Below are 14,683 nucleotides of genomic sequence, written 5' to 3'. Positions count from 1 at the left end.
CTCCTACTTGTGTCAATTGCATATTGTGAATTAACTTAAAAAAAAAAGCGTCAGTGACACTGAAGCGTCTGTTCTTTGTTCTGACGGCCGTCACCTTTTGGATTCGCCTTCGTGTGTTTTTCATAAAGACTTTAAAAAGTCCTTGATTTAGTGAATTAAGAAGATTTAGAGCTGACTGATGGGAAAACATTGTCAGTTTGACGGTTAGAGTCACACGATGACTGCAAGGTTTCTCCATCAGTCTGCTCTGATTATTTGCCTGAGGGTGAATAACAGAGCTGGTTACAGCTTTAGAAACGTTTGTTTGTCGAGTTTAATCAAGATCAAACTACTTTTTTATTCAGCGAGTCACACTACGATGTGATCATGTTGTTGAACATGCCCAGTATTTATTATTTATGGTTTGACCGTCTGAAACTTTAAGCAATTTGACGCTGATGTTGGAGACGAATGGCCGCTTTATTAAAGAACTTTAAACGGCTTTAGGTGACGAGGTTCAACACTGCTAAGTGCTACAGCTTCACCGAAGATGAAGCGATCAGAGAGATCTTGTGGGGGTCAGTAGAAGAATTAGTATTTTTTTTCCCCTATAAACGAATCAGAATGAACAGCAGAAATGTCCACTTTCTGAGCGGCCAGAAGCTTCACTGTCGCCTCCAAAACTGAGGTTATGCAGACCATTAAAGCTTCCAAAAACCTTTGAATTGTACGACAATGAGCAGACTGTACAAATTAACAAAATGTTTGTGCAAGATTATAAAAGCAATGTGAGCATGCCTTCAAGACATTATTTAGTCCGTGCATTATTTGCACATATGATGGTCTCAACATTTGATCTGTTATGAGTTTTCTTTTTGCCCTGATTACTTAACAAATGCATAAGTGTGTTTGTGTGTGTGTGTGTGTGTGTGTGTGTGTGTGTGTGTAGAAGTGAGATTACAGGCATCCTCAAAAGATGATTGAGAATCAGCTCCTCGACAGCTTGTTTACCCATAACACAGTGAAACAACTCCTGTGGGTTTTTAACCTGAAAATAAGGATTTTTATTCACGTCCTCCTTCATGCGCCTCTCAGCCCTGTGATCTCCAGCATCAGCACAAGTACAGCAACTGCAAAAACAAGAAAGCAGTCGGGAACGCAGCATCACAGGACGCACACGGAGCAAATACTTGGTAACTGGCGAGAATAAAAAGAAAATATAGTCATTTTTGAACAGTTGAACACATTTTTTTTTTTTTTTCCAAACCATACATGGTAAACATACAGTATGTACATAATTCCAGAGCTCCGAGCTCAGAAGGTCTTTTCCATGGCACATACGTTCAGGTTTGTGTTGACTGAGTGTGTGTGTGAGTGTGTGTTTTGCTTCATGGTACCGCGCCTGTGCTCAGCTGGATACGCTGCGCCCTCGTGGCTACGACCAACAAACACAAGCCTTTGGTATCGGTGAGGTCAGGAATAATCTGTTTTCGTAACCGTCCTGGTCTTGATCGCCCCCCCCCCTGCTTCACGCCACGTTGTAGCCGCTCCATATCGCCGGCGTCGCCTTCCACACCGGCGTGGCGTGCACGTTGCAGTTCAGCAGCTTCAGGAAGTTTCTCACAAAGCAGCCTCAGATCGCGATCTAAAGTCTGGATGAGCTGTCTGTGTGCAGACCCGTATCGTCCTCCTGGGCGGCTCGACCAGCCAGCGATCGCCTCTGAGATTCAACCACCGAGAGACGGCGGCCAAACGGATTGGATTTCTGTTCTGACTGTACATTCCCCGTCGCTCTGTTTCTCCCTCTTCGGCTGTTTCCGTCGCTTTACACACTTCCTCCTGAGTGCGACTCAGGCATACGTGTCTCCCGATTTCAGCGCCACCAGTTCGGAGTCCTCGGCGTGGCGCCCGTTCAAGTGTTCGTTGTTGCAGTCGTGATGGTACATGAAGGCGGGCACCTCCGTGATGGAGGTGGCCGTGTAGGAGGTGGAGCGCATGGAGCAGTGGTCCTTCCGTCTCTGGCCCCACTGCGTCTTGTACTGCATCCACTGCCTCTTCAGGGCCGCCTGCACCTGAACGCCACACAGAAAGACACAGCTCGTCATTCCCTGGGTCGTTAATCTCTTTGCAAACGCTGTAATTTCGTTCATTTCTCTCTGAGAAAATATTTTCTCAAAACCCTTATTTTGGTTTCCGCCCGTCTCTTCTCCGGTGACCGCCGAATGATTCCAGCAGACGTTCGCATTCACATGCGAGTCAACATGTGGCTACGCTGCAATGCGAGCGAGGCAGAGCCCATGCAAACACCCGCCTGTGACAACATTAATCCAGCTGACGGTGATCCTGAGCGATGCGTGCATAATTGCTGCAGCATATGTGGATCACTAAGATTTCAATCGCATTAGCAGCTGCCAGTCGGGGAAATGCAAACAGCAAAGTCAATTTACTTGTAATGGGGCCAAGTCGTACATGTGGCCACATCATCCCGTCATAAAAGAGAAAGATGTAATCCAAGTCGAGCTTTATGGTGAAAAAAAAAAAAAAGTAAAAACATGCCTAAACTAAAGCAGAACACACAAGGCTACGGTTCAACTTCACCAAGCATATTCTCAGTTATTAATTTGCTGCAACTATTTGACACAGTAGATTTATGTGCATGTAAAAGAAATTGAATTTGTATCAGAATGATATCCATTATTATACTGAGTTACTATCAGTCACTGTTACATAATAATTATTATTAGCTCCTAATGCTGTGATCTATCATGGTGTTATAAACAGAAATCTAATAAATGTCCCATATAGAAAGTCCGTCATGAACTCTGTCTGACAATACATTTCAGAAAACCTTTGGAATAAACACATTTCTGATACTTTGAGAAAACGTGTTTTCTCTGCGTTTCAGGTGGAGAACTTGAGGAGAACTCAGAGCTCCAACATTAACACTTCCAGGAGCCAAAACTCGGTGTGAATTAGAGACGTTTCATCACCCGCTGAGCATTTAGGACCAATGTTACCTGTAATTATTACTTCTGTCAGTAAGGTTCAGCATTAATGTGTTATTTGTTTATTTGCCAGTAAAACGCTGGAACATGGTGAAAAATGTCACCACAGTCTCCAGGAACACCAAGTCTCATCTGAAGTAAGATTCTAATGTAGAAACCCTCGGAGGGAAAACAGCAGGAGAAGAACAGTAAATGGTCTGAATGGATTAAAAACTACACAATCTAACTTTAGGTAAATGTTTACGTCTTTCCAGAAAAAAACTTTCATACTCTTTCAACTACTTTATATTTTTTAGATTCTTCACTGGATACGTAAATTTTCCGTGGTATTAGACTGAAAGACTAACAACTAAATGCTTTCCGTACAGTTTTGTTTTTCCGATTGTAATGAAGTGCGACAGCTTCACACGGAGCAGAAGAAATGTTCATCCACTCAGAGCTCTGTTCATGTTCACTGGCTGATTAATCCACAACTGAAGACTGAGCTATGTCTAACAGAAACAGCAGCCAGAGCTGCGATTCTCATTTAACTCTGTAACACCCAAACACTACTGGAATTACTGCAGGTACATTAAACCACAATGATCTAATAAATCATGTCACTAATTGTCTCGCCGGGACAAAAGCGTACAGTCCGTGGAGCTCGTTGTCAAAAATCCGACTCAAAAGCTGTTTGTCTCACTGACCCGACATCACAATGGGACCATTGAGGGAAATGAGGCAGGTCTGTGTAGTTTGGCCTTGCAAAAAAAAAAAAAAAAAAAAAACCTTCAACAGAATTGAACCGGGGCCCAGAAGCCCGTGTCCTGATTATGGGAGCGTGAACCGAGCTTCACGCAGACGAGGCAGACAAGTCCTCTCGTCCCCCTGCTTGTGACAGCTGGCGTCCGGAGCACCTTGAAACGTTTTCTCCGCACATTGTTTTTGTTTTTTTTTTTTTACGCCGCAAATGGTTTACATCCTTCATTATGGCGCTCATGTACGCTCCAACAGCTGACCTAGTTTCCATGTCGAATACATAAAACTCAACTGCAGTTCACTCTGTGCCAAACACCCCATGCTGGGTATGGAAATCGGCTCCTCGCTTACTTTTTGCATATCGGCCCTGTTTTCCTCTCATGCAACAAAACACCTCATAACAATATCACTCAGTCTGCGTGTGGAAGGATTTCACAGCGGAGTTTTTCCACAATATCTCACACAGGACTAGTTTACTTTGGAACGGACAGCCTGTGAAAGATCCCCAGATCTGACTCGCAGCGTCTGTCCTTTGTGGACACGGCGACTGCAAAAAGTATCGCTCTCTAGTATCGCGGCGAGCGCGCAGGGCTCGTTTTTCTCAGCAACACCAGCCGTGAATCTGAGGTTTAATGGAAATGTAGCTCGTAGGTCTGAATGAAGTGAAGGACGCTCGCAGCAGTCGGGCTTGGAAAGGCTGACCGGGGGGGGTGGGGGAACTTGAAAGAAGAGTCAATTTCCAGCTGAGCCTGGAAACCACACAGTCATTTATAAACTGTGTCTTTCTCCTCACCTGACGTGACCCTTCAGCTTCTACAACTGCAGCGCCGCAATGGGCTCGGGGGAAATGAGCAAGGAGCCGCTTTCTAACCTGTTATGATCGAATTAATGACAGATTGTAGCGTCTCCGTGAAGGCAGAACGATTTTACTGAAGTATTAAATGCCAAAACCAAAGTGAAGGTCTGTTATTTATGGGTGTCTGACCTGAAAAACAAAATATGGAAATGCTGTACCTGAGAGCGTTCTCCCGCCTCACGTCCTGTGAGCAGGTTTACTGCTCGGTGACGGGACGGCTCCCCGGGCCAGCATCTGCTGCTTGATCTTTACAAAAGGTCGAATGCCGTTTCTAAACGTCCGCCTTATGTCAAGCATGACATCAAGGCCCGATCTCTCTCAAAGGCAAACCTCCATATTTTCAGTATATGTACCACTAAATTCTTCCATGTACAGTTTTTTTCATAATATCTTTCTATTGATTTTCCATATTTTTTTTACAAGTTTAGAAAAGTCTTACCTCTCCATTGAAGAAGCAGAAGATTGTTGCCACCAGCAAACCCTTGGGAAAAAAAAAGCAATTAGAAAATCTTCCATTTCTTTTTGTTTTTCGACAATACTGGTGTATAATGACAGGCTGTGGCGTTGGTTATGAGGGAGGAAAATCTCATTTTGGAAAGAGAGAAAACAAAAGGGCTTTGGTGAGTCTGTGAAATTAGAATCCAGTTAGCGGCTGAATGAAGGACTGAACAGCTCACCCGGATTCTTAATGGACTGGTCGCCTGACGTTTAATTAAGTACCCAACAGGTAGTAGAATGGAGTCAATGGAGTGTCTAACTGGCTCTTTAAAGCACAATTACAGCGAAGAAGAAAGTAAAAAGCCGGGACATTTCAATCATGCAAACTGAAAAGCAAGTTGATTCTTGAATTCATAATCAAGGAAACACAATGACTTTCAATCTTGAGTACACAGAGTTCACTTCTTATTAATACTTTTCCTCTTATTCCTGGTTCTTTTTAAAGCCTGCCCGGCCAAGAGGGCCTCCATCCACGGGGCAGAAATGCAGCACGATATCGGTTTTTTAATTTAATGTTGTATTACTTTTAAAACGAGCCCCTACTTTTCCCTATAATAGAAATTCTGATTAATTTTTGTGGCTTGCCGTCGGCTGGGCGCCTTACCTGGTGGTGCATGAGTATGTGCATGATGTACTCGTAGACCTCGCCGGCCAGCCGGTTCTCCGGCCTCCAGGGAATAATGACGAACTGGATTCCCAGCAGGGGCACCAAGATGAGCGTGGCTCTCACCGCCTTCATGTACATGTTGGACTCTGCTCGGTGCGTATCTCTCAACTTGGTAACCAACACTCTGATGATGTTCAGCAGGAATAAGAGATTCACCTGGAAGTTTGAAAGGACGGGAGTAAAATATGAAGAACATCTGCTTTCCCCGTTTATCTGTCTTTTCAGCGCTGATGCTACTCTGCAAATCACACACACACACACATACACACACACACACACACAAAAATTTATGCTGTATCAGATTAGGAGACTCACAAGAAGTGCCGCAACTATAGGACCATGGACCGCATAGAGCAGATGGGTTTCCACACTCATCCAACAGCTACAGAAAGAAAAACATGTCTGTCAGCACGCTCTGCCGACCAAAACACACACACACACACACACACACACACACACACACACAAAAGAGTGCGCACACGCACGGATCCGCTCGCTCGCCCTCCACCACACACAGCCCAGCGCATACACAAACATCTCCTGTTTATTTGCAGAGGTTTCTGGAACATTACTCACTTGTCGTCGAAATACTTTTTCCTTGCCACAGCGTGGATGGAGACCGGCACAAGAGGAAAGCCTTGGACAGGAACAGACAGCAGCCAGATGAGGTCTTGAGTGAATCTCAGTTAAATTCATTTGTCATTCATAACAGTGAAAAAAACCCCACTTTTTTTTGCTTTTGTTTGTTGTTCTTAAAGTTTCTCATCAAGTAATTAGATTACGATCAAGGTTGTGGCTTTGATGCAAGACTTTGCAATTCCAGGGGCTTTGTTCCATGTAAACAGCAACACTTCAGCGCGGGTTGTTTTCTGTCTGGTTTCAGCTGGTCTTTTATGAAACACATCAGATTCAAACCAGTTTTTCTGACGTCAGCCATGACTTACTTGTAACCATAGCCTTAAAAGCCCTTTATGTATCTCCATATATGCCCCCGTATGCATGCAAACTGCTGTAGGGTGCAGCATTAGGGGTGTGTGTCGTGTGTTTTTTTATGCATTTATACAACAAACATTTCCTGCAGACTCACTCTAATGTCAACCATGAATTGCCTTGCAGCTACCCCAACCCCGGCCTTCGTCTGCCCCGGTTTGCCCTATGTGGAGGTGCTTTATATCTCCACTACGTAAACAAATGCCCCATAATGCCAGCGCGTCCACAGATTCAAGTCCCGACAACAGTGATGAATTCCTATCGACGCACATCACACGAGCCTCAAGGCTATTGTAACGGCTGTAATGAAGACCATTCATTTAGTATCTGCTCCTTGCTCGTCTGACAGAGTGCACCGATTAGTTTTTTTTTTTATTTTTTTAGAAAGAGTGACAAACTGCTCAGCAGCACCTCCGAGCAACAGGAGTGCCAATAAAGCTGTCAGCGTGTCGGCGGTGACATACAGCCCGAGGAGCGGGCGGGCGCGAGAGAGCAGGCTGATAGTGTCCGATGTTATTGAGCTACTCGTCCGGGAGTTTTTTCGCTCTGTAATGGACATCAGCGAGGACTTAAATCTTTAAGGGACCGGCGGGAGGGTGGAAGTGATGGACGGAGAGGGGGAGGGAGGTGTTGGGAGCGGGACTCACCCCAGCCCAGGAGGTAGTACCAGTGCAGATGTTGCTCCTCGGCGAACACGGCCACCACGATGAGCGTGTGCAGGTAAATCCCTTCACACAGCATCCAGAAGTAGTTGCAGCCGAGCATGTACATGTGGAAGAAGTGCAAGACTTTACAGCCAACCTGCATAAAGACCAACAATATTTGACATTGACTTTATCTGTTTTAGAAAGAAAAAAAAAAATCAGCGATCATCTCAGCAGGAAGCTAACAGGATTCAATCAGACTTTTTTAGCCTTTCAGAGCACAAAGACATCTGTCTGCATTATCCTCAGCTGACTCAAAGACAATCATGTTCATTTACCCCCTTTGAAGGCGAATCCTGATGACAATTAAGGTTTTCTTTTCTATTCCGTGTATTTGTCCCACTTGATACAATAAACAGATCACAGCATGCAGTTTATACAGGATTGTGCAATTTCCACTATAGAGCGACAACACGGCCGCACATCTCATTATGTTATCGGTTTCTTTGATTGAGTCTTCACAGTCAGAGCTGATGACTCTGTCGCCGTGTTATTATCATGTCAGTCTCATTTAGCCGCACTGTACCAGCGCTGTAATTATACACACTTACGGATGCAGCGTAAGATATTATTTTCCAAATGACTCACAGACGAGCAGCAGTGAACCAGACAGAGCCGACAACGCGCTCAAAAAACCCACACACTGGTCCAAAAGTGAGCAGACTATCAGTCGTTACGTGTGCCTTGCTGTTGATTTAGGGACTCGTGGTCGCTCGTCTTATCGGATTTATTAAGGAACATGTTTTTGGACATTTCTCATGTGCGGTTCGGCCAAAACTTCCCTATCGTCTTCCCATTCGCCCAATTTCAGATGATGCGGTTCTGGTGAAAGCCAAAATAGCAGCGAGAACTAAAGACAAATTGCGTATTCAGTCCAAAAGTTGTGGGTAACACAACACGTAATAATTACTGGGATGCATTAATGTGTTTCTCAAGGTCTCAAACATCAGACTGGACTGTGAGCGTCGCGTTACAAAGACATCCGATACTGATGACGGCTTCCAGTTTCTTTTGAGGGATGCTGATTGTTTTTAACTGAATTGCCAAACAGATGATCAATTCGTCCAATAGGGAAACTCTGTTAAGCCTCTTGACATTACGCAAATTAAATTTCAGCTTGAACAAAAACATAGCAATGTCTGTTTATATGCTGCTGGTATTGAATTACCATTATCCTCTGTCTCCAGGTGCCCACAGAATAAACGTTCAACTCGCATATGATTTCATTTTACATTTAAAAGCGATGGTTCTTATCCTGGATCCACGATCCCCTTAAGGTGGTGTTGGTGAAAATGATGTGTGGGTTTGGCTTTAATGTTCTTTTTTCACATCAGACAGGTGGTTCCTGACCATTCTGAGCTGAGGAGTCTCTCAGAAAAAAAGACAATCTGGAGTCCCTTTTATAAAGAAAAAAATCAATTTGTCTCCGTCTTGTGTGGAACTACAAAACCCAGAGAAGCCATGCAAGTCCCATTGAGATAAAACTTCATTTAACACCCGTATTTTGCTGTGATTTATAGTCCATTCACCAAAGTGCCAGTTGAGTTATTACTCATCACAGCGATCAGTCGCCTCTGTGAGTTCAATCACGAGGGAGCACGGCTCTCACCGACTCCCGCCCACCTGTCCTTTCATTCAGACGGCGGCACAATCCCGCCATTGAACGTCCTCAGCAGAGAGCAACCAGGACACCGGGTCTCACAACGGGCTTGAAATGAAAGCTAAAACGTGCTCCCATTTTATTTTATTTTTTCCCAAATTCACAAAGAAATTCATCCATGAACTCCTTAATGTGAATACCTGTGTTTCAACATGTTCACACACACACACACACTCTTTTCGCATAAAGGCCGGGAGTCAGAACCCCCGATGTGAATACTGAAAACAAAATATTCACGCTGGGTTTCTGGTGGTCGGCGTTGTGTAAGGAGAGTGTGTGTGTGTAGCCGCGATATAATTCAGAGATGCTGGCATCGCTGTTAAGTGCGTCTCTCAGGGGTCTCCTTAGCTCAAAACACACCACAGCCGTTAGCGTCTAAACCTTTCGCCACATGTCTCTTCCTCAAATCCCTGCTCTTACATTCCTGTTTGAAGGCTCCGCACCACAGCGGAGTCACTGCGGAATCACTGTCTATCCTGAAATTTACTTTTTTATTGCGATCACACTGCAGCTGAACACGGTCTGGGTCAGACTGGCTGTTCACGATGATCTGGCTAACAAATCAAGCTGCGATGGACTCCGCGCACCAAATGATTCTTGTGTTTTCAGCCTCCTCCCTGATTTGACACCAGCTTTGGGGATTCACTCCTCCACACTGCTGGAAAGTCAAACCAGACTCTGTCTTGCCACAGCACACACACACAAACGCACACACACACAGAAAAAAAAAAAAAAAAAAAGATAGCAAAAGAGCTTGTTTTCTCTGCGTGAACAAATCTCCTCACCAGCCCACCATTACTAAATCGCCGGCGCTGAAAACAGGCTCGTAAGTCTCACGTTGGCAGCAGCTGATGCCGACGATGATGCTTTCTAGCAGACATGCGAGAGTCGCTGCTCGGGCTGTGGCGACCGCTTCAGCTCTGAGCACAACGTGACCCACGCTGAGCAGGGGCCTTCATGAGAAACGACGACAAGGGAGATTCTGAAAGGCAGCCACTGCACAAACACATAAATGTTTCTTCTTCTTCTTCGGGGCCGATGATGATAATGGCTGTCACTCCCGTCTGCTTTCTGGATCCGTCCTGCTCAGGCTGAGCCAGGCAGACGTGGTGAGAGGATGAAAAGGAGCAGCAGCAGCAGCAGGACTCAGAGTCGAGCCCAAACCCGGCTGAAGCCTCCGCTGTGTCTTCGATGTTTCCACTGCTTTGTCAGAAACGCTCCAGCTGAAAGAAGGCTGGGGCTGATGGGATTGCATACAGCGAGAGCCAACTTCGACAATCCTGCCTGTTGTTGTCGTATGACACTTTGATCCTCTCTTTGTTTGAAACGTTGATGAAAATACACAAATTTCACAAGTTTTTGGGCAGAATTTTATCCATTTATTACCTTTTATGAAACTCATTATCATTTTCTGTGTACCTCCATAAAAATCAAGTTGAAATAATCATTTTGTTTTTTAGAGAAGCTTTACTCTAAAGACCTTCAAGAAGTCTTTATCCAAAAGGAGTTTAAACAGAAATTCATGCTCAGCCCACAAAGTGAGGCATTCCTAAAAGACAGATTTATTACCTCGACCTGGGCAGAATTCAAGGTTACTGAGAATTTGCATAAAGTACTGAAGGGTCTAAAGCTGAGAGTGTGGAAGAGAACAAAAATCATGTTAAGAAATGTTGCAACTAAAAAGTATTCTTGATAGTTTTTCCAATAATGTCCTGTTTTTCATTTTTGAGCAGATGTAGATCAAATATTAAAATGTGCAATGTAAAACCAGTCATGTACCAAGTGGGACAACTGAAAGCCGTGTATTCAGACATCAAGTCAAGACCAAAACACTTAAAGAAGCAGTTAAAACTGAATTCATTCGATTTTATCATGTGGTCTGGCATCCAATAAAAGACTCGGCATGAGTCGAAGCCGTGTGGTTTACACCTGTGGATCACCTGTGAGGCTTTGAAACCACAAACCTCCCCCAGACCTGCACCTGCGGCGCATTAATAACGGTGATGAATGAACGTCTGCTCACCGGGTTTCTGTCCACCAGTTCTGGGTTGTCGACCACGGCCACGAGGTAGATGATGGTGAGGGCGGAATTCAGCACGTAGGAGCAGAAGAGGTTCTTGTGGAGCGTGATCCTCTGACAGCTCAGACTCCTGCGGGCCGGGATTCATTTATTCATGTGTACAATCGAAAACATTCGGACGACACGAGGAGGAAAATCGCTAACTGTTTAACCGAGATGTCAGCTGTGGGTAAAGAGCCTCTGAAGGCCTCTTAACGGTCTGTAGCCTACTGTACATGCTGAAAGCGCTGTTAAATAATGCATAATGGATCCCGAGGGTGTGTTCTCATTAGCTCGGCCGGCCATTCAGAATTAATAGCGTAATAAAAGGCAGGACGGAGAAAGGGAAAACAACTATTAGGTTTAAAATCACTATAAGTCATTTATGCCATCACCTTTATTGTTTGCAATGGTTAAATAATGTTTTAATTTTCACGGCAAGAGCAGAACGTGCTGCAGCTCGGGGAGGGTTTGAAAATGAACTAACCCCTGTGGCAAATATACTTTTACGGAAAGAGTTATAAATACCTCCGGAGCTGTTTTTATCTTTGTTTAGTCATTAAAACTTCTGAGAGCACTGAAAGCAGGAAGAGCACTAATTTTCTTCAAACGAGGTAAAACAACACAGAAGAGCACATTTAGTTTCTCGCTGCGAGGCCAAAGACACATCAAGACATAAAAGGAGAGGCGAGAGCTGCCCGTCGTTTATTTACAAGAAGTCTTTATCTTTGAGGGGTTGTCAAAACGCAGACTGGATCCTTATGGCAGCGCAGTTCAGACTGTCACAGGTGGTGATTTCTTTGGATCAGACTATCAACAAACCGCTGCTTTTCCGCAGTGAACTGGACTATTTTTATCTGGGAGGCCTGACAGTCTTGATGCCGAGTTGTAAATAACACTGTGGTGCAGCCACACACCAGAACATACCACAACCAGCCGCACATCTGGTTTTTATAACACAAAATCAAGTCTGCAGGAATTTAAATGCTTTGACTATAAATGTATTAAGCTATGGTTATGAGTTCAATTTTTTATTATTATTTTTTTTTTTAAGACCAATAACTTTGCTGCTTTACTGCAATCTGAATTTATTATGACTTTGACGCTGATAAATTGTGAATGGCGTTTTAAATTGCTCTATAACTGAGTTCGGAGTCTCACTCTCAGCAGGTCACAAAGGTTTTATAACTATGCACCTGCCCTAAAAAATGGCCTCTTAATTTATGAGTGTTTAAAACTTTGCAGCACACAGACTGCGGATAACAGCTGTGTTTAGGAGGTGAGCAGCCTTCGGCACATCAAAATTGATAGCACTGCTGTTCGCCAAGCGAAGGGTCAACAAGGAATCTTTCTCTAAACGTTGTTAGAAAACATGAAGAGCATTTTGTCTGTGCTCAGTACTCAAGAAACCTGTCTCAGTCAAACATCATGTGCAGTTAAAGCATTAGCATGTAGCTATTCTCTGGTTTCCTCCCTTTTAAGGTCTAGCAGATAACGGAGAGGGGGCTCGGGGGTCGGCCCGGGAGCTGCTGGACAGATTAAACTTCCCGGTGGGTCCGGAAACAAGAGCAGTTGGAAGGAGATACAGGGACGAGGGTTTCTGGGCTTGTTTTTTGCTCTTCATATCGCAAATGCAACCTCATGTAAACTCAGAGAGAAGAAGACGGGTGGATGAATAAGTAGTTTATCTACAACCTTCTCTGGACTTCTTCTCTTCCAGACTCCACATAGTTAACCTGGATATTATACTCTGCTCTCACTTACACCCTTTGTTATTCTGAACTCTTATCTAGCTGAATTTCAACAGCAGTAGCCAGCTTAATTGCTCTCTCTCTCTCTCTCTCTCTCTCTCCCTCTGTCTCTCTGTCTCTCTCTCTCTCTGGGATTAAGCAGTACATTGGATGAACGTCCATAATGAGCCATGCACTCAGGTGCGCACGTTTCAGGCGGGAGCGAAGCGCCACCGCAGCTGAAGGACGTCACCGCTCTGCGGCTCAGAATCTTAAACATCCATGAAATAAAGGCGATGCGCGGCGAAGTTAAGTTGGCGTGAAATTAGCGACAGTTATGTGCCGTTTAAATTGCGCCCGGCGAAGCCGCAAGACCTCTTTTCACATCAGTGGCCGGCATTAATCCACTGACGATAAAGATAGTAATGGTTTTACTCTTTAACTCCTCAACTTAACACTGTGGCCAATGTTTACATCAGGGGAGCGAATAAATATCACCTCCAGTGATGATTAAAATGACTCTGCTTGCTTACATTAAGCATCCAAAAAGAAAAAAAAAAAGCCTGTTCTGATCATAATGAGTCTGCTCCAAGAGTAAATCTGCCTTCCAACAATGTATAATCACATTATCAACTCAGTACTTACATCTACGGCACATTTTTCTTGACGTCGAACAAATTTATTACCTGAAGTAGAAGAAGATGGCCAGAGAGATGAGGAGGGAGACTATGGACAAAGCATGGCCCACGATTGCCATGTAAAACAGGATGTACGCAGACTGTAGGAGGGAAAACAGAGAAAAATATAATCACTTTGTTTCTTTTCTTCTACCAAGTTTCATTTAAACTGCTTTATCAATAATCAACTGAAATTATTTCACCGAAAAAAAAAAACCTCTCTATTTTGAATTCATGTTTCCATGTATTTATGCTGGAAATATAACTGATCTGTTGTCATCATTTAGTGTGTTTGTGAGGTTTCCCTCTGGCAGGAGGAGCTCTGTGGCACCCTGCTCTGTTCTCCATGCTGTTAGCAGCTCTCTGCAGTCTGCTGCTGCTCCTGATAAGCGCTTCAGTAACGTGAAGATGCCCACAGATGGCCGCTGGTCTGAAGGTTTCCTCAGGCTACAGTCTGACTGACAGAAGGATCGGGGTTGTTTGGCCGGTTTGGTTCCCATGAATGTAAAATCAGTTGGTTTCATTTAGAAAAGCCAGCTTTGCGTTGAGCCGCATTTTTGTAATAACGGTGCATTTTGTAATAAAAGCCCAAAATGTAATAATTTTGTCATTTCATTTTGTAATAAAGCCGCATTTTGTAATAAACTGCCCCAACACATATTGCAATAAATTATTACATTTTGAGATTATTACAAAATGCACTTGCAACTTTTTTATTTTCTGCAAAATGTAATAACATGGTGCATTATGTAATAAGAGTTCTAAGGAATTGCTTGTTCTACTCAGAGCTCCTTCCTGGTGACTGAGCTCCTTACCATATCTTTAAGGGAGCGTCCAGCCACCCTACGGAGGAAGCTCATTTTAGCTGCTTGAATCCGGGATTTTGTCCTTTCGGTCATGACCCAAAGCTTATGACCGTAGGTGAGGGTGGGAACGTAGATTGACCAGTAAATCGAGAGCTTCGCCTTTCGGCTCAGCTCCCTCTTCACCACAACGGACCAAAACAACGACCGCATCACTGCAGTCGCTGCACCGATCCGCCTGTCAATCTCACTTCGAGCCTTCCTCCACTTGTGAACAAGACCCCAAGATATTTAAACTCCACCAATTGGGCCAGAGT

At 44.2% G+C, this 14,683-nt stretch overlaps 1 protein-coding gene across 1 annotated transcript in view; it reads right to left on the bottom strand.

The window, feature by feature from the left end:
* Positions 1–1,242: 1,242 nt before the first annotated feature.
* The window catches only part of calcr (calcitonin receptor), a 53,334-nt gene continuing 39,893 nt past the window's right edge, over positions 1,243–14,683 (bottom strand). The window contains exons 15-22 of the mRNA XM_030120848.1: positions 13,573–13,664; positions 11,121–11,247; positions 7,381–7,534; positions 6,320–6,380; positions 6,059–6,125; positions 5,681–5,899; positions 5,018–5,059; positions 1,243–2,051 (exon numbers count right to left, since the gene is read on the bottom strand). Of these exons, the coding sequence (XP_029976708.1) occupies positions 1,830–2,051; positions 5,018–5,059; positions 5,681–5,899; positions 6,059–6,125; positions 6,320–6,380; positions 7,381–7,534; positions 11,121–11,247; positions 13,573–13,664 (984 nt within the window). The 3' untranslated portion in view covers positions 1,243–1,829. The remainder of the gene's footprint in view (positions 2,052–5,017; positions 5,060–5,680; positions 5,900–6,058; positions 6,126–6,319; positions 6,381–7,380; positions 7,535–11,120; positions 11,248–13,572; positions 13,665–14,683) is intronic.

Source organism: Salarias fasciatus, chromosome 22, assembly GCF_902148845.1.
Source record: "Salarias fasciatus chromosome 22, fSalaFa1.1, whole genome shotgun sequence".
Classification (NCBI taxonomy): Eukaryota; Metazoa; Chordata; class Actinopteri; order Blenniiformes; family Blenniidae; genus Salarias; species Salarias fasciatus.
The sequence above is the reverse complement of the archived record's forward strand: the minus strand, read 5'-3'. Positions and strand labels throughout refer to the sequence as shown.